Source organism: Gobius niger (genome assembly GCF_951799975.1).
Source record: "Gobius niger genome assembly, chromosome: 5".
Classification (NCBI taxonomy): domain Eukaryota; kingdom Metazoa; phylum Chordata; class Actinopteri; order Gobiiformes; family Gobiidae; genus Gobius; species Gobius niger.
The window spans coordinates 29,181,411-29,201,061 of record NC_136856.1 but is presented as its reverse complement, the minus strand read 5'-3'; the positions used below and the strand labels follow the sequence as shown (position 1 = coordinate 29,201,061).

The 19,651-nt window shown below is 45.0% G+C and overlaps 1 protein-coding gene across 2 annotated transcripts; it reads left to right on the top strand.

The window, feature by feature from the left end:
- The first annotated feature begins 4,949 nt into the window (after positions 1–4,949).
- On the top strand, positions 4,950–18,413 carry pitx2 (paired-like homeodomain 2). 2 transcript variants are annotated; one of them, XM_079557516.1, is made up of 4 exons: positions 4,950–5,329; positions 9,618–9,685; positions 15,233–15,432; positions 17,127–18,413. In XM_079557516.1, the coding sequence occupies exons 2-4, from the start codon at positions 9,640–9,642 to the stop codon at positions 17,682–17,684; spliced, it is 804 nt and encodes a 267-aa protein (XP_079413642.1). In that variant the 5' UTR covers positions 4,950–5,329; positions 9,618–9,639; the 3' UTR covers positions 17,685–18,413. The 2 variants fall into 2 exon arrangements, with proteins under 2 accessions (XP_079413642.1, XP_079413641.1); XM_079557515.1 differs by lacking the exons at positions 4,950–5,329; positions 9,618–9,685 and adding an exon at positions 14,104–14,561.
- The last annotated feature ends 1,238 nt before the right edge of the window (positions 18,414–19,651 follow it).

Genomic DNA, 19,651 nt, shown 5'->3' with positions numbered 1-19,651 from the left:
AATTGAGTTTTGCCTGTAGTGTCTCCCCTTAAATGGACAAAAGCGGCTTTATTTTCAGCGACGAAATCTAAATATTGGGTAGAGCCAGGTGAAACATTCTCGTTTTTCTCATCAGGAATCAGAACAACCCTGGAAAGTTTGGAGTCTGTAGGAACTAAAGTGGAAAAGTCTTTGCAAGTATTGAAAGTGACCTAAACTTTTGTGGTCTCTTTTTTATTCTGCCATTAAAACTAAAATGTAAGGGAGAAAACTCTACTTTTTTGTCCGGCGGGTGGTCCGGTGGGGCACAGACCACCTCTGTAACCTGATGTGCTGGTTCAGCTCCACTCAAGACGGTCTGAGGTAGACTGAAGGTTGAGCTTTTTGGTTCAAGAAAATTTGTCACATTATGACACCAAATATTTATAAATACGTGCATTAAGAAATCTCCATTGAAAAAAGCACAAGTTATAGGTGACATGGGGATAAAATCAAAAACCCCTATAGGGCCTTTGGACAAAGCCAAGTAGTTCTTTACTTCTTGCCTTTGGTCATAAAGTATTGTAAACAAGTGCCAAGTGTATGTTCTGACACGGTTATATAATCTCCGTTCTATATATGCACTCAAATCAAGCGTAAGTCAAAGCAAAATATGTGTAATGTGTAAGTATTATTTTTCTGCCATTTTGTTTAAAGTGATAGTCTGTAAGTTTGCAATGTCCTCCCCTCTTGGACCAGAAAGCGACTCCTATAGTTTGGAAAATGAGGAGAGCAGGAAAATAATTTTCTAAAGTAAACCATCAAGCTCCTCCCCTGTCCCTCCTGATTGGACCTCACAGGCCGGTTCATGGTGAGAGCTCGTCTCATTGGTCAGAGTGGCATCCCGGGGTTTGTGATTAGTGTCTGAAATCAGAAAACGGAGAGACTTTAGCATCTTACTCACGTTACCTCAAATTCCAGACCCATGCGGTCAATTATGCACAGTACATTAAGTTTGTAAAACATTTAAATTTACAGACTATCACTTTAATTTCATAAGTGGCCTCCTAGAATCTGTGCAAAACCATTTGGTCCTCTTGCAAATATTGGTCGGCCTTGGTGCCACCCAACAGCCACCCTAGTTAGAGAGATCCGGACACGCCCCTGGGTTCGCACTTAAAAAAGAAAGAAAGAAAAAATGGCATTGCTGTTTGTAGCCTTTTTTTCTGTTTACACAATACGTTTAAAAACAGTTCTGCTTCAAGATTGATTTTTCAATAAAAAAAACAAAAAAACAAAACAAAATCAACCTAATAACGACTCAGCCTTTCAAACGTCTTTTTACCATAAACAATACCCAAAGATTCGGCTCCCAAAAGAGCCACAAATCCCATCGCTATGCAGCAGTAGCGCGAGCGGGAGCAGAATAAAAGAAAGGAGGAAGAAAAAAAAAAAAAAGTTGATGTGTCCATGTCCAAGTGCGCGCGCGCCGCTGCTGTCTGCTGCTGCCTGACGGGCTCGTTAAGAAGCTGCGCAGGTCACCCCTCGTTTCTCACATCACAGCCCCATCACAAATTTCTTTCAAGTGTCCTTCTGCGTCGCCGAAGATGACAACGGCGAATCGATAAGCGCTTGAAATGAAAAGAAGCCGTCGGTTTGGCCCCCGAGGCGAGAGATTTCACAGCAGCCGCCAGTCTCTCCCCCCTCTCCCTCTCCTCTCCTCTCCCCTCTCCCTCTCCTCTCTGAACTCCTGTCGTTCGTCTTGCACCTTTTACGCGTGAGAAAAGCGAGACTCCATTCTCTCTTTTTTTTTCTTTGTATAAGAAGAAGAAGAAGAAGTTAAGGGTGGAATATATAGCTGCCTTCATGCCTCCCTCCCCCCTTGTGTCAGTGAGGGCTGGGGACGGACGATGGAGACGTAGCGTGCGCGTAATGGGGCGCGTAATTACCAATGAATGCGTAATTGGACGCGTAATTCCTGTCATTTGCGCGCGAAGGCAACAGCAGAGTTAGCCATTGGACAAGTGATGGCAGAGATACTGAAATTACCATTCATTTGTGGGCGATGCATCCACACAATTGAATTTAGCAAGTTATTCGCTTAATTATTCATTAGGGCGAGCAGGGGTTGGTTTAAACATGAGCAAACGTACTAAACACTGGCTGACCTCTGTTTTTGGGGCCGCCTCATGGATACTATTTGATTGACGCTATGGCCACTTCGGTCTGTTGAGTTTATTCATACAGATTGTGTGTACAGTAAGAAAATGAACACGGCGCGCGAGTTTTACAATCATAAAAAAACATCAATACATAAGCTTTTATTATGTCATAAACATATGCCATCAATAAGTCGTGTCTACTAAAATCACGACGTGGCTTGTCATATTTGGGAAACGTTTAGCTGCAGTGGACTGTGAGCAAAAAGGTGAGTAACAATATATATAAACCAGATTACCGTTTCAGCCACAACACGTTTGTAGCTGATGCTTTGTCAAAAAGAGTGCACAGTTTATGCAGCCATTTAGACCTTTGTCCCCCCCGTCCCACTTATAATGTCCCACTTTTTAAATATGGTTAGATTTACACAGAGAATGACAAATGATCCTCCCGTTTTCGGAGTCATTAAAGGTATTGTGCCAAAATGAAGGCCTTAAATGCCACTGAAAATCACTGTACAGTTGTTTCGTCAATCCAAATGTCTTTTTCTTTTGCGCCATAAATTCATGAACGATGCAAAACTGAGTTCCAGGCACATTCTGCTGCATGTTTTGATGATATTTTCAGAATTTTCTTTGGTCTATTTTACACAATTATTTTGCCCAGTTTGTTGAATATCCAAATTTGACTCAATTCCTTTGAACTGATAGATGCATTTTTTAAGGCATTAAAAAGAAAGATAAAAACAATAATAATAATTTGTATTATGATATGCAATATTATGTCCTAGCTGTCCGGATTTGAATATTGTGTGCCCTGTCTCTATGTGTATGTGTGATTTTGGGTATAAAATAGCAAAGGAAACGCTTCAAAGCTCCATGTCCCACCATCACACAACCTGTCCCACTTTTACTACGATTTGAAGTGGTCACCCCGTGAACAGCTCGTACTAATTACCCTCCCTTGGCTGGGATTTTCTACGCTACATTGGGGATACTTCATAATACAAACCCCTCCTAAATCTAACTTATTTACCTATATACTGTAAATTGGATGGAGCAGTGACACTAGATCCTTTCACACCATGTGCCAAGTCACTAAATATTCGACCTTCCCAAAACCATGAGGCCTATCCAGAAAAAAAAATTGTGTCTAAAGTGTCTAAACACGCTCATTATTTGTCATGCGCTTGTATTACTAGTATTTCCCATCGTGTATTGTGGTGAAAACAATCAATAATCGATTGGCCCGCGAGGTTAGCAATTGCACACAACCACCCGCACACCTTTTTTTTTTTTTTTTTTTTTACAACTATTTCCATTTTACTCCCCGATATGTCTTGAAACGTATATGTGCGCGCAGAATGCGGTTAAACAAACATGGCCTTTATGCCAGGCCTTACGCTTAATGCCGTGGCATCCGTGGCGCTCACCAAAAACGCGTAAAAACCCGTGCCATTTTTACGCACGGCTTTGCTCTGCGGGTTTGTAGTGCCTCCCCTGGATGCGCCCCCTCCCTCCCTCCCTCCCTCTCTCTCTCTCTCTCTCCCTCTCCCTCTCCCTCTCCCACGCGCGGAGGAAATTCCCACGTGGACGCCCGCATTAATTAGCGCTTTAATGGGAGTATGACTAAAAATGTAAAACGCGGATTACGCAGGGCCCCCGTGCAGTTTGGGGACCGGTCCACACGTGCGCGCTGAATTGGGATCCAATGAAGAGCATTTGCATGGGAGCCAGCTGTGCACTTTAACCCCCAGCGAAGACATTATGGGCTACATTATGGTCCTGTATCTGTAATTATTGAGCGTGTCGATAAGTGGATTATCATTAGGCGCGCGCTACAGTGTTCATATAGGCCAATACAGCAATAGATAGGCTATATATATATATTTAAAAAAGGCATTCCCGAGGCCACACCTTTCGATACATTTTGAAACAGCGATTGTGAGTGTGAGGGCTTTCGATGTGGCCCAGTTCGCATCCATGTTCATCTTCATCCGCTGCTGTTGTAATGTAAAACGTTTCTTTTTCCCCCCCCACTTGGCTTGATTTATGAACGGGTTTTAAGCCCACAAACATCCAACATATTACACATGTTGTCATTACAAATAGTGTTATCTAGCCCTATATCATTATTCAACGCGTGGAATTGGAATAGCAGGCATGACAGGACTTAATATGATCTCTGTAGCATCGTGTTCTTTCGCTATAGTGAAAGGTCGTTTTGCGAGGTCTCCGGTTGTGTTCACGTTTCAGCGCCGGTCCAAGCAGGTGTCAGTCCTCATCTTTAGTCCCGGTTTAGTGCTGGTTTGCCCTGGTTCAGTCTTCATATTCAAACACAAGCAAAACAAAACCCACAATGGTTTAAACGTGGCCTTGGGAATTTTGTATTTGCGGAAGGAATAGGCTCTTCGGATGCAAACCTCTGGCATAATCAGTAATCTTTCCTCTTCAGTGCTCCAAAACGTGCCCCCCAATGGAGCGAGGCTTCTTTTATCACAAAGAACGTGCCTCTGTAGCGTAACCTTGCATTGAGAATTAGGTTAAAACACCATTTGCGCGTCGGCCTCCACTGAACGCCTATGGCCCTATATCCTTCCCCCTCCTATGTGCTTTTCCTCTTTAGATGTCACTTTGTTTATTTGGTTGCCTGCTGAAAGTTGAGCCCCACTCGGAGCTCCGCGGCCACGCTCACTCGCTCAGTCACTCGCGCACGCGCACGTCCGCACGCACACGCGGGCGCACACGGCGGCAGCAGCAGCAGCGGCGCGCGTAGACAACAAACACACCCCCTTTTAGCAGCCCGGCGTCCCCCTCTCTCTTCTTCTTAGCCGCTGCGCGCTCTAAAAGACAGCGAGGGGCGGAAAAAATGCGCCTCTTCTCTTGGAGCGTCTTTCAAGAAGGGAAAAGTTAACGGGGGCGAGAGATAGAAAAGAAAAAAAAAAGACACCACGGCTTCGAAAAAGTGAGCGGTTTAGATTTTGGTTTTTGTTTTTTCTTTTTTAAACGCGGCGTGGAGTCCCGTGTGCGATCTCTTCTCCCCCCCGCGGACTTTGATGCGTTTTGTGCCCCTAAAAAGTGGTCTCCTTTTGGATTTAACATTTCAACCTGAGCGTAAAGCGGCGTTGACAAGGGGGGGAGAAACGGGAGGAGAAGAAGAAGAAGAAGAAGAAAAAAAAAAGTCAAGGCGCCGCGTTTGGAGAGACTGTGTGGTAAGTTCAGTTCAGCGCTTTTGACAAAGTGAGATGTGACTTTATGCCAGTGGGAGAATTGGTTACGCTTGAGTTTTTTTTCTTCTTCTTCTTCTCCTCTCTCCCCCTCTCTCCGTGACTTTCAAAGCGGCTGAGAGCATAAAAAGGGGAGCGTGGAGAGATGTTAAAGGGGAAGGGTTCGGCCCAATAATGATGTATGTGTAGTTACATGGCAGAGAGGGGGGGACGGATAGAGCGGGGGGGAAAGCGGTTGTCTGGTGTGTGGGAACAAGTGGGCTTTGGAGTGCGTTTTGAGTTTGGAAATAAAAAAGGATATCCCGTGCGTAACAGAGATGAGACCCGTTTGCTTTGTATATTTATTTTTTGGGCGATGCAGCGTCCTCCATATCCAAATATACGAAGCGCCATCGTAACCGCTTTACGCGTTAGGGTGAACTCGCTATTTCTTTGCATTTAAAGCCCTCGGTTCAGCGATTCTCCAACATTTCTCACCAGTCAAGTCACAGCGTAACCTTTTAAGTACCACCGGGGTCCAAATCGAGATCAAATAAGGACGAAACCTGGTCTGAATTATGCCCAAACTGGGTACAGCAGCACCTGCACAAACGCGTAAATAAGAATATTTCAAATTAAAATGAGTGAAGGAAAAAAAAAGTGCAGATGATAGTGACGCACCACCGTTTGAGCACCACTGCTTAAGGTCTATTTTAAATCCACCGCAAAAATATCATCCCCACGCGGTTTATTTGAACCCTGAGCGAGTTATCCCCGTGCGTAAAGTTCGTGCCAACGCACTCCTGACGCGATTTAAAGCGACCACTCACTTTCTGACCTTAAAAACTTGTCGAGTGTCAAAGTGCTGTAAGTTCCACGCTCTATGAAAGAGAAGAAAAAAGGGAGAATAAGAAGTCCACGGCGTCATGAATACAGAGAGCATATGGCGGAGGTTAGCGGGCTCGACTGTGTTAATTTCCAAAAGCGCGTCCCGTGCCAGCTTTCTGTCGGCGCTGGGCCCGGTGCCATAATACGACTGGCTGAACTGCTCCCGCGCTGCCTGCGCCTGCCTTGCTCCACAAGTGAGGGCGCATGGACGGGCAGGATTAGCAGAAAGAAAGGAAAAGCGGCGAGCCTCTCAGACTTTAGGGTTTCTTCTGTTTTTTCTCTGAGGGGCTTTAGAATTTAAAAAAAAAAATGAGAGGCGGTTGTGCGCGTCCACCCGGTTCGGTTACAGCGCGCTCTGGAAATGGCGTGTGATCGGTGATTATTGTGGCGATTGCAAGTGTGAATATGGCAAGGCCCGCGTTATTCCTTTAGGCCTACAATTTGATCCTCGCGTGATTTACGGTGAGCCCCCTTCAGCCGCACTGTATGGATTTGGGGGAGATGGCCATTTTAGTTGCCTTCGGGCAAAAATGTGCGAAAAGCTAAGACCCATTTGTCAAAATATATGCTAGGTCTACGTTTTCTCACTACATTTTATGTATATTTTAATCTGTATTTGAACTGGCCTGGACGCACGGTTTGACAAATGCCTTAAATTCATTCACTTTTGCGCAAGGCTTTTTTTTTTATGATTTATTGCTGTCTACACGTACATACTGCGCTTTAGTCGCAATTATTATGCCATATTAGTTTTCACATATGTGTGCTACGACTACTACTACTACTACTACTACTACTACTACTACTACTAGGCTACTACCACTGTACAACAACCACTAGCCTACTATTTCTACAATACTTTAGTTTTTTTTTTAATCGTTTTATTGCTATCTAAACTTCTGCGACCTTGCCATATTAATTGTCCACAAATTTTTACAACTACTACTACTGCTACTACTATTTTCATTATCATTATTACTACAACTATTACTACAACTATTAGCCTAGCATTTTTACTTTTGAAATGATTGTTCCTTGAGTTTCACGGGCAAAATGACTTGCTATAATAGTTTTCCACATATTTTTAGTACTACTATATCGACTGCTGCTATTTCTTCTATTACTACTATTACGACAACTACTACTGCTGCTACTGCTACTACTACTACTACTATTACTATTACTACTACTACTACTACTACTAATACTACTAGTACTACTATACTACTACTACTACTACTGCTATTACTACTACAATAGGTCTACTTGCGCATAGCGTTTTAGCAGCAAATTGCCTTGCTAAATTAGTTTTGACATATTTATTCTGCTACTTCTTCTACTATCACTACGGCTGTACCACAACTACTACTGCAATACTTTTGAATGTATTCAATGGCCATTGCGATTTACCTAAATGTAAACAACTCAAAATAGTTGTAATCAACTTAATTTGCAAACACCACTGTAATTATTTCTAATGACTTGAATAACCTCTGGAGTCCATGTATCTCAGGAGCTGCACAATTTTCTGCCTTATCTATTTATTTTGATTACATTTTATTTGTATTATTTGTATATTGTAATTGATTTATTCGCGCATGTTTATCGTCCGGGCTCATGCGCACATGGCACCAGGAGAGCTTCATCTCCAAACACACGGCAGCACGGGCGTAAAAAAAACAAAAACCTACATATCCTATACTCGAGTGACCAGTGAAAGTCCAAATAGCTCCCATCACTCCGGCTCGCGCTCATAACGCCCAAGGTCCGCACTAATATTGCGTCGGGAGCTGTACAGGCCCCCCAACCCCCCCACCCCCCACCACCCCCCGTTGAGTTATATCGAAGAGCTCTGCCCCCCCCTCGTTAAAGCGCGGTGATTAGATAACACGCCGTAACCTTCCGCCCCCCTGCGCCTTGACCCCGCACTATTTCACCCAGGTACCGGCCCGTGTTTTAACTTAACCTTCCTCCCCGAAACGAGCTCCGCGGCATAAGCGAGTGCGCGTCTCCTCCATCTTCATAAAGGAGAAGACTGAAGGGGGGGGGGACGAAAAAAAAAAAAAAGAAGCAATGTAGAGCAGGTGAAGGGAAGAAGGGAAAGTGGTTAACAGCGCTGCCGACTGCATGCAAATTCGCCTTTACCCCCCCCCCCCCCCCCTCCCTCCCTCCAGCTCCCCCGACTTTTTGAATTATCATAAGCAAACAGTGTGAGCCTCGGCTAATAAAACCCCCCATCTGTGTAACTTCATATCGGAGGCGCTGTGATAATGAATTTTGTAATATCCCACCGACAGACATCTCAATCAGACGCTAATCCCCGTGATTTTACTCGGGGAATCAAGCGAGCTGCCTTCGCCTTCGCCTCCTCGCCTTCCGCCTCTTCTCCCCTTTTCTTTCTTTCTGTCTTTTTTTTCTCTTCTTCTTCCCCTTACACCCCCCCCCCCCCCCCCCCTTCTCCTCGCTCTTCCCGAACCCCGGATCAGTTGATTCCAATGAACACGGCGCTATAGTCTCGCTTCTAAACAACACGAACAGCGAATATTAAGATGCTGTAGGTGACGCGGGTGTAACGCGGCGTCGTAACAAAGCGCGCGGCATCTCAATGACAAGAGTGCTATTTTTACGCGCGATTGGAGACCGGGGTTTTCTCTCTCTCTCTCTCTCTCTCTCTCTCTCTCTCTCTCTCTCTCTTTTATTTTCATATATTAACGCAGGCCATGGGGGATTCAGGTGACAGAACAGCAGCCTATACGCGTAATAATAACTATTGATGTTGCGCAATGTAGTCGTTTTGTGGTGTTGGTGCGTAAACACTGGACTTCAATCATCAGGAATGACTTCTCTGAATAACAATTTCCGTTTTTTTTTCTCACTATACGTCACTCAGTTATTTCCAGCGTCAAATCGAATTCACTAACTCAGCGCTGACAACATCTGCATACCCTCTGCCACGCTCTAGAACTCGAAAACTGTAGGATGCGCCGGTAATAACAAAGCACAGCGTCAATCACGATGCCTATTTTACGCACCGCTGGTCATTTATTATAAATATCAGCCCAGCAGCAGATCACAGGGCGACTTCTTATATGATGTATCGATATTAGGGAGCATCAGTATATCAGTGTGTGAAAGTAAGCGCATGGCAACGCTGTGCTGGGATTAAACGCAGAGTTAGTCGCATTATTAGCGGGATTACAAATGTACGCGGCCCTTTCACGCACGAGCAACACGCAGTTTTGATGATGCACCACCGTTTGCGAATTAAAATATGATCATACAACACACTCACGAAGGCTGATAATCAGTAATCATGACTGAGAAATGCTTATTAAAATGTGCACGACTATATGTATATATTTTTTAAAAACTACCCAACATTATATGTATTTTCCTCTCTTTTCAGATTTCCAAACAACACCGCATTGATGGAGTCCCACTGCCGCAAATTGGCGTCAACGTGCGCACAGATAGGTGAGTAAATGATGCGCAGAATCACCAAAAAATACTATTTTTTGTATGTTTTTTTGGCCTGTTTTAATAATGATAATTTAGATGAGGCGTAATTAGGACAATGCACAGTATATGCCTTGTAAATGATGGGGTATTTTGTATTTTTATTTTGGATATGTATTACTGGCCGTTTGGTGATTCCTTCTCCATGTCTTTATCCGTGGATTATGAGGACATTATTTCATATTGCAACACAAAATCCAGCTCGACTTTGACGCAGACAAAGGAGCACGTATTTGGGAATTAGGGAGATGTGTGGTAAAATAGGCAATTGGATGACACACCAACTGCAACAAAATAGGGGAAAGATCGTGAACAAATTGCGACATTTGACCAATTAGGATAAAAGGTGACCAGCGCTGGCTTGTTTTGTTGCGGGTTTGTCTTTTTTTCTCCCATATTTATAGGCATCTTTTTCTGGATTATTAGACATCTTCGAATATAAATGCTTTCAAACAAATGTGTCTGGTTATTATTTTTGCTTTGTTGCCGCGTGGACAATTCCATTAACTCCATTTACAAGCCGAATCCCGTGCTTTCACTCGGAACAGGCCCTAAATCAAGCGCCTCCGGTTCTTGGTGCTGGAGAGACCCCTGCTGGCCGGTGTGGTAACTGCACCTTTACGCACCGAGCACTAGCTTTCCAAACCAATATATTCCATTATCTTCCCATTAACATTAATTCGACTATTCTCTTGACATCAACATGTTTTCCCCCCCTTTTCCCACCCAAACATTTTTGCGCCATTCTGCTTCGTCCTTATTCCGACGGGGAGTTTTGAAACCTTTAAATTACGCACACAGAGACCCCCCCAAAAATAATGCGGCAAATAGCCTAAATTCTTCCTCCTGCTGAGTCCAGATTGATGTTAATTGCGCCTCTGGAGCGCGTCTGTGGAAACCCCTGCATCTCCTTTTATTAGACTCCGAACGAATTACCAATTTGGGCTCATTTGCTTCCATTAAGTCGCCATTGACTGAATTACATCGCCGCATCCACGCGTAACAGCGGCACGTATCGATTCAAAATAAACCAAACTTAAAATGACACGGGACGTTACGCGCTGTCTTCCCTCTCTCACTCTCTCTCACCCTTTTTTTTTTTTCTTTGCTTGTAATCTTTGGGGAACGACTTAAAAACGCGTAATGGATGCCTCTCTCAGTGAGCTGGAATACATCCTAATGGAGGAATGCACTGCTTGGCTTTAATCCTATGTAAGAAGAAGAGGAAAAAAAGGAAAGAAAAAAAAAAGCTTTGTGTCGCCGCTGCTGTATTGACTGAATTGCTAATTAATGGCCCTCTATGGCGGGAGGAGGCCTATTGCGCCGGGTAATCCGCGTAAGAGAGATAAAGCATTCAAGAAATGAAGAGGGGAAGCGCGTAATCCACTTCAAGTTTGGTTTAATGCGGGGGGAAAGGAGCAGCGCGGGGTTAGGGGCCGCGCAATGCAGCCGTGGGGGGGTTAGAGGAGGCGGTGCGTGTGGATTTATTATTTGTGGGGCGAGAGACTGTTTGGGTGTTGTCTTCATTAGGGTGTTTATTCAATATCCATTCGTAAATATGGACGAATGCGCCGCGCAGTTCGGGTTTGTCTGTGTTTGGGGTCACGGATCATTGGGCTACACGTATGTTTTTTGCAGGTTTTCGGAAGACATTCGAGCGTGCAGGTCTATACCGAAATTGTTCATTGACAAATATATGAGGGTAAGGAACCTACCTAAACCTGGAACCTTGGAACCTACAAAATAGATGACAAGAGCATTGTTAAAGGGACAATACTTTTATATTTGTATCCCTTTTAGTCAAAATGTGACAAAATGGGTATGTTTTACCATCGCACCGTCCTTCAGAGTCAATATGTGACAACAAAGGTAAACCCAAATAGTCACATATTGACAATTGGGTTTGACCATACACAACATCAGCAAATCATAATACAGAGCAAACTTCATGCATCAGGCTGTTTTTCCCCCCCCCACAAATGACTACGTTTACAATGTACTTTCACGGGTCAAAATTCATTTTTACCCTACAAAAAGAAAATATGTATATATCGGGTATGGCTCCTCTAAGAAAAAGTACAAAGACCCTAGATTTTATTGGTCTTTACTTTGTTGGTGATGTTTAATATTGATCCTTGGGCACAGGAAGTGACCTACGAAGAGATAGAATTTCTGAAAGTGTATTCAACTCAACTGCTCTTCTACATTTTACTTTAAAATAAGTACTAATCATTGGTTTTATCTGGTCAAGCTATGTAAAGGTTATATTTAAAAAAAAAATGAATTGTACGAAGGCTATGTATAGAAAACCAACACGATTACAAATATTTCAATGTAAAGTATAAGCACCGAAATGAATAAGGCAATATGGCTTACAATCAGTCGACAAATAGCGGTATGTATGTTTACTTGAGTACAAAGTTAAGATTTTTTCTTTAAATCTTGAGCAACCATCCCACTATCAGTCATTTATCTATGGCCGTGTTCCCAAATAGATGTCAACTTTTGTGACATTTGGAGCAAAATGCGATGCGCAGCTTGCGTCTAAAGTCGTGCGTAATTTGACATTTTACGCACCGATTACGCGCCGCTCAATCCAGCTGCATTTCCCCCCCCACACACACACTTTTGGCGGACTGCGGGATGGATGGACCTCCGGCGTGTTGACTCTCGGTGCTTTACGCGTGCACGCTGTATGATGTCCCACGCAGTCGTGTTAGTATTTATAAATGAGGGGCTTTAACTGCGGTGCGATAAGCGCAGTCACTTCTGCACTGTGCCAAATCCTCCAAAAATGCGCTCCTCCACGACCCACGTGCACCAGAGTCGATTCCAACTTATTTTTTGTGTTTATAAGAGGTGTTCTGCCTGTGGTGTGTTGATAAAATATAGCATTTTCTGGAAAACGTGTCCCAAAATGGCTTTTCCAGCACCATAAAAGCCGTCTCCCCTGCCCTGTGCTGTTCCAAGTCCTTGTTCAATCAAGTGTTATACCAGGTTTAGTCCTGCTTTTACCTGACTGAGCCACGGTTAAGTCATTAAATGAGTGAGTCACTAATCAAGTCCTCTTATAACCCCAGCTCAACCTTCGAAAATCCAACCTGTTTGCGCGTACTTTGGATATCAACGGGGGAAGAATGAAAGACGTGGCAAATTGGCTCAAATTCTGATTAAAAAGGAGGCCCCCCCTTCAGGAAAATTCTCAGGCAAATGAGAGACTTATCAGATTAAAAATAACGCCAGATGAGTGGATGGGGTTGGCGGAGAGGGTTTGCGCGCAAGAGGGCGCCCAGGCGGCAGCGGCAGCGGCGGCTGAGCGCTCGGATAAACTAATTCCGTCGTCAACAAACCAAAGTGTCCGCGTTCAAGCGACTCCGGTGGGGGGGGGGGGGGGTGGGGGGGGGGGGGGGGGGGGGGGGGTGGGTTCGTTTTAACGGCCACTTGAAGCGTGTCCACAGGGGTCACGGGGAGCGCGCGGCATTTGACAAGAGGCAAGACCAAGGAGTTTTTTCTTTCCTCCTCTGGACATTGGAGTATGGATGAAAACATGAATCATTTTTACCTTCAAAATGCGTTATTACGGATAATGGGCGTGATAAGACTTGAGGTGCCAAATGGCCAAGCATTAATTGAATTGGAACTGTTGCAAAAATGCCCAAAGATATATTTTATTAAGCTATACCACCCGGTTACAAAAGAATATGCGTTAGGCTAACTTCATTCGGAATTAATGCAACAAGGCTTCAAACTGATCAGAGACCGTTCTTGTGACAATCTCAAATCGAGGTGTGTGGGTAATCACTCCTGAATTCTCATACAGAAACAATAATTGATCATGTGGTTTTCAGTCTCGCCTGTCCTGTGTTTGACAAGCACACTCCCTCGCCTTTTTTACGCGTTTGGAAAACAGTCCGCTTTATTTTCCGCCTTATTTGTTTTCATGGGAGCATCGCCGCCGCAGTGTTTGATATTCAGACTTCTTCAATAAAAGCCTTTATCCTCGCGGAGCCCCTGTGTAAACTGCGGCGACAGCGAACGCGTACGTATCAATAGACGCGCCCGGGCCGCTGGACGCAGCTCATAAAAGCGAGGCCAAACTGTGTTATTTTCATTTTTATTTGGTCTTGGGCTGCTGCTGCTGCTGCTGCCTCCTCTGCCGCCGTGCCATCTCTCTTTACATGCTTTTATTTGGAGACCGAGCGTCGGGGAGGCATCGGTGGACACGGTTAGCGCGCTGCGGTTGGCTGGACGCGGTGTCATCTCCGCACACGCACGGAGGGGGCTGTGAGAGAGGAGAGGTGCGCGGGGGCTGCGAGAGAGGAGGGAGGAAAGGGGGGCGGGCGCAGGGCTGTGACGTGGAGCTGCGGTGGAGAGGCGCGGTGGGGCACGGGCGGCAGCAGTGTGTGGACGCCTCTGGATCTAATATCACCTACCTGCCCTTGTCACTCTCTCCAGCGGCATGGAAGCGCTCAATGGCCCGCTCTGAGCGACCTCTCTTCTTTTTCTTTTCTTTTTTTTTTACGCACAAAGGGACTTCAATCTCCGCGCGTTCCACCCAAGGACTTCCTTTTCTTTCCGCTTCTAAAGGGAACTTACGCTCGCTGTTTCTGGTCTGACAGCCCGCTACTCGTGCGCGATCTTCTCCTCATGAACTCTTTGAGGGAGCCGATCAGCCTAGAGCCGCAGCACGTAGCCGGGAATAAACTGGGCTCATCGTCTCACCACGCGGCTCTGGCCATGGCCTCGAGCCTGCAGCCGCTGCAGCGCGCGGTGGATGTCAAGCACCGGCTTGAGGTGCACACGGTGTCGGACACATCCAGCCCGGAGTCCGTGGGTAAGAGCAGCAGAGTGCGCGCTCCCATCTGGACAGCATCTGGCAACACACCGAGAGTTCTTTCGGCGGTGTTTTGTCATGTCCAATGCAGTTTTTTTTTTTTTTTTTTATGGGATAGAGACAATTTTTGCGCAGAAACACGCGAGGCAAAAGTGTTGTTTTAGGTGTTTGAAATGCAACATGTTTATGCAAATGTGCTGCTATTCAAATGCTTCTGGTTTGGCAAAGGGCGCTTCTTGACAGTTCATTAAGAAAAACAACAATCTAAATATGTATGACTGCAATTATAGCGTGCGTAATGTAAACACATACGCACTGGCTTTTTTGAATAACAATTTGCCTTGTGCGTAAAATCTAAATTCCTTTGACCTAGTACTTAATAATAATGATAAATAACACACAGCTCACCCATATTTAATAGGCCTATTAAAATACAAACACAAACACGAGTTTTTGTTAAAATATTCGTTTATTGTAATGAAGACTTTACAAACAAAATTCAAAGTTGTTTCCAGATAAACGAAACATAAATGTACTATCAAACATGCAGCCCACTCCACACACATTCCCAACATTCCTTAAATTCCACACGTTTCTTTTCATTTATTCCCATCAAAAAATGTCCTCCACGCAGACTTTTACTAAACGTGTGTGCCCTCGCCCCCCAACAGAAAAGGAGAAGGGCCTGAGCAAAGCCGACGACTCCTCGGACGACCCGTCCAAGAAGAAGCGTCAGCGGCGGCAGAGGACGCACTTCACCAGCCAGCAGCTGCAGGAGCTGGAGGCCACTTTCCAGCGGAACCGCTACCCGGACATGAGCACGCGGGAGGAGATCGCCGTGTGGACCAACCTCACCGAAGCCCGCGTCAGGGTAAGGACGATGGGGGTCCCTGAAGAGCAAATAAAATATAGTTTTCTTCTTCTTTTTTTTTAGGGTCCCAGGGGTGTTTTGGATTTTACGCGCTGACGTCAAACAAGGATACGCATTCAGATTAACATAATAAAGGACAGCTAATTTATCTGTTACGCAAATAACCACGCTCCTGCATAAATATACACTCACGAGAGCCCATTTATAAAGGCCCTGTATTTGCTTTTTTTTTTTTTTTTTTTTTGTCTGGTGTTGGAAAAAAATGTGTTTTGTCCTAGTTTTGCAAAAGCAGACATTTGTAGGGAAACTTTATGGTGACAGTAATCTCCCTGAAACTTGTGAAACGTGCTTTTAGTCTCGTGTCTGTGAGGAATTAGGATGTGGGAAACGTGTGAGGAAGCTGGAAATGAGCTTGGACCACATCTAACAATTAAACAACTTTACTGCGCTCCTTCTTTTCGTTGTTCGTAAACAGACACAAAACACGGACACGGGGCCTTTAACACGACACGGGACATGCTTTTTATTTTATTTGTCACACTCCTGCGTAAACGTGCGCTCCCCGTGACCCACATTTAACTTCGCAACAACATTCGAAACGCAGCGTAAACGCATCTGACAAACTCTCGGCAAACTGTGCTGTTTTGCTTGTTGTTCGCGTGCAGCCGGGAGGGGCGTAATTGCGCATTAATGAGCTCGTTAACATTACGGGCGATTGACATGTGTCGGTGACAGATACCAGGCGCGCTCCCGTGCTCGTGTGAAAGAGGTGCAAAGCTTGTATTTTGCGATTGTCGCCCCGGCGTTGCGTTTGCGTGTGTGTGTGTGTGTGTGTATGTGTGTGCGTGTGTGCGTGTGTGTGTGTGTGATTCTGAGGTCAGTCGCTGTTTGTGGAGCCCCCCCCCTCTTCACACACAATACACATCCAGCCCTGATGCAGCGGCCCGTGTCACGGAGCGCACGCCGGGACAGAGCGTGTGTATTCGGGGGATGATAAGAATAATCAAAAGCCAGCTAATTATCAGGGAGATTAGCGCGTGTTTGTTGGCGAGTGAATTCAGGGTGTGCGCATGAATTGAGGAAACGGCCATTTGTAGCCATTTTACGCATCGGATTCATCGCCATTGCATTTTTTTTTTTTTACGCTAAAATATTTTTGACTACATTTTTTTTTTTCCGGACGGGAAATAGAATCACTGTTGTGCCCTACCAACACGAAACAACGTCACCACAATTTCAGGCACAAACTGACCATGCGTAATTAGAACAATACTCGCTATATGTGTGACAATCGCTTTCCAACAGGGATTCGGCCACGCTTTTGTTGCCATTATTTCTTGTGTTGTCGGTATAAAATGTTTAATGCTTATACAAAAGTACAGGTGACATAAATATACGTTACACTTTGAATAGTTGTTACTTAAAGAGTTTGTATTCGCGCAAATGTAGCCACATTGGACAAAAGCAGACGTGCGTAAATACTGGACGTATGGATTTAGAGACAGTTTTTGCGTTGTCAGCATACAACGGCATTGTTGGATTTGTGTGCGTTCCAGTTGTAACCGAAGTTGCAGCTTAATTAGACAAGAGCAGACCGTGCGTAAAGCCGAGTTACACAACGACGCGACTTAGGTTTGTTATTATGAATCATGCCGAAACTCACCAGAAACACTGTTGCCTTTGCCTCCCTATAGGTGTGGTTCAAAAACAGGCGAGCCAAGTGGAGGAAGCGGGAGCGAAACCAGCAGGCCGAGCTGTGCAAGAACGGCTTCGGCCCGCAGTTCAACGGACTCATGCAGCCCTACGACGACATGTACCCGAGCTACACGTACAACAACTGGGCCGCCAAGGGCCTCACGTCGGCCTCGCTCTCCACCAAGAGCTTCCCCTTCTTCAACTCCATGAACGTCAACCCGCTCTCGTCCCAGACCATGTTCTCCCCGCCCAACTCCATCTCCTCCATGACCTCCGGCATGGTGCCCTCGGCGGTGACGGGGGTGCCCGGCTCGAGTCTGAACAGCCTGAACAACTTGAACAACCTCAGCAACCCGTCGCTAAACTCCGGGGTGCCCACGTCCGCCTGCCCCTACGCGCCGCCCACGCCCCCCTACGTGTACCGGGACACTTGTAACTCCAGCCTGGCCAGTCTGAGACTCAAAGCCAAGCAGCACTCGAGCTTTGGATACGCCAGCGTGCAGAACCCGGCCGGCAATCTGAGCGCGTGCCAGTACGCCGTGGACAGACCGGTCTAATGGAGAGCCGCACTGCAGAAAGTGACCCCGCACACACACACGCGCGAGTGCCGCGTAAAACAAAACAAAAAAAGGCGTGGAGCGAGTGAAGGGATAGCTTGAAGGGAGTTTTTTTTGTGTGTGTGTGTGTACAAATGTGGTTTAACAGGCACGCTTTGAACGGTGAGGATCCTACAGGTGTAAAATGAAGTTACGAAATTTGCCTTGTTTAAACGAACTTGGTGGAAAATTTGCTAAAATAGCGCACAATATGGAAACGTAACATGTCGACAACGGGTAAACACTTGACGGTGTGCGTGTTTGCCATACTTTTCAGGACAGTGTCATTTCACAAAAAGTTAGTTCAAAGTGTGGAAAGTCTTTTATTCCCCCGTGTGCCTTTACGCACGTCTGATTCTGAGCCTTCCCATAACCGCGTCTCCATCTTAGAGAAACGAGCACGACTTAGGCGGGCTATACCCTACCCCTATTTATCTGCTAATCACGATATCATTTCACCAAAAGCCAACATAAGACGCCGGTGGTTGCTGCTGCTGCACTTGTACAGACACATTTCCCCCCCACACACACACAAAGTGCCACGTCTTGAGCGCGCGTTAATTATACTTTAAAAAACAAAACGTAATCCACTCGCCTTGCGCATTCTGGTTCTAAAGTTACACGCCTTGTTAATAATCAAAAGTCTAAACTGTAGCACTCAAATTCATCCACACGCAGTGACACAGTTGTACGTTTGACTCACCCAGTGGAAAAAAAAAAAAAAACTGCGCAAAAAGACGAAAAAAATCCCCTTCAAAGCTTTGAAATCCCGCTATGGCGAAGTTTAAACGACGCCTCTCTTCTCTGTTGTCTCTGTTTGGGACGATCTGGCGGCGAAGGCTGTGCGCGTTCAGTCGTGGTGGCTAATCCTGAGTTGGACCTTCTTTTTTTTTTTTTTTTTTTAAATGAATACTGGAGCTAAAGATTTAGGCAGCTTTGTGTTGCCGCGTGGAGATCCTTTTTTGTTGTTGTTGCCTATAACACTAAAGCAAGCGAGCACTTTTAGAGAAGCACTCTTATCTCTCTCTCTTTTTTTTTTTAAACGGCCATTACGATTTTCCACGCGCAGCCCTGCTTAACAAAAGCAAAACAAAACAAAAAAACGCTGAACTAGGGGCGGACTGTGGCGTCGATAAGGCATTGGCGGGTCACTTTATTGCAGTGTGCGCTCCATTACGCGGCCACAGGAACAAAGAGACTACTACCACTACTTTTTGTGTTCGTTTTTTTTGTTTTTTTGTTGTTGTTTTTTGCAAAAAAGGGGGAAAGCGCACTGGCAAAAGCAAAGCAGAGTGAACCCTGTTGTTGCGTGGATTGGGACAAACAATTGTTTATGGAGATTTTTTTTTTTTAATGCCTGTTGGACACTATGAACCGGTCCGAGCAACAGGCAGGTTTTTTTTTTTTCTGTTCCCCTGTTGTTACTGTCCCAAACATGGCGCCGGACTGTGGACTATAATATTGACTCCAAGAAAGAAAGAGAGAAAGAAAGAAAGAAGAAGAAGAAAAAAAGGTTGTATATATATATTTGGAAAAAATCTCATCTCCTGTTTGAATGCCTCTCCGTCTGTCTCCTCTCTATTCCTCCGACTTTATAGACGCATGTGGATTTAAAAACAAAACAAACAACAAAAAAAGTGGATTTTTGCTTGCCAACAAAGGGAATGTATATACTAAAACGCACCGCCCGCGTGTGTTTCTAACATATAAATTTATTATTAATGTCTGTGTGACTCTAGACTAGCCATTCTGGATTTAAAGAAAAAAAAAAAAAAACGAAACAAAAAATGATCCTGCGATTATTATTTTTTCCTGTGTATACTATTTGGTACAGAGCTGTTTTGTTCCCCCTCCATTTTTTTTTTTTTTTTCCAAGAACCTCCTCCCCCCCAAAAAACAATTGTGTTTTATTTAATGGAAGTAAATAT

Excerpts from the sequence above, each read along its gene's own strand:
- pitx2 (XM_079557515.1), top strand. The coding sequence starts at position 14,375 with ATGAACTCTTTGAGGGAGCCGATCAGCCTAGAGCCGCAGCACGTAGCC. Across the intron at positions 14,562-15,232 it reads ATCCAGCCCGGAGTCCGTGG|AAAAGGAGAAGGGCCTGAGC; the intron begins GTAAGAGCAGCA and ends GCCCCCCAACAG. Across the intron at positions 15,433-17,126 it reads TCACCGAAGCCCGCGTCAGG|GTGTGGTTCAAAAACAGGCG; the intron begins GTAAGGACGATG and ends GCCTCCCTATAG.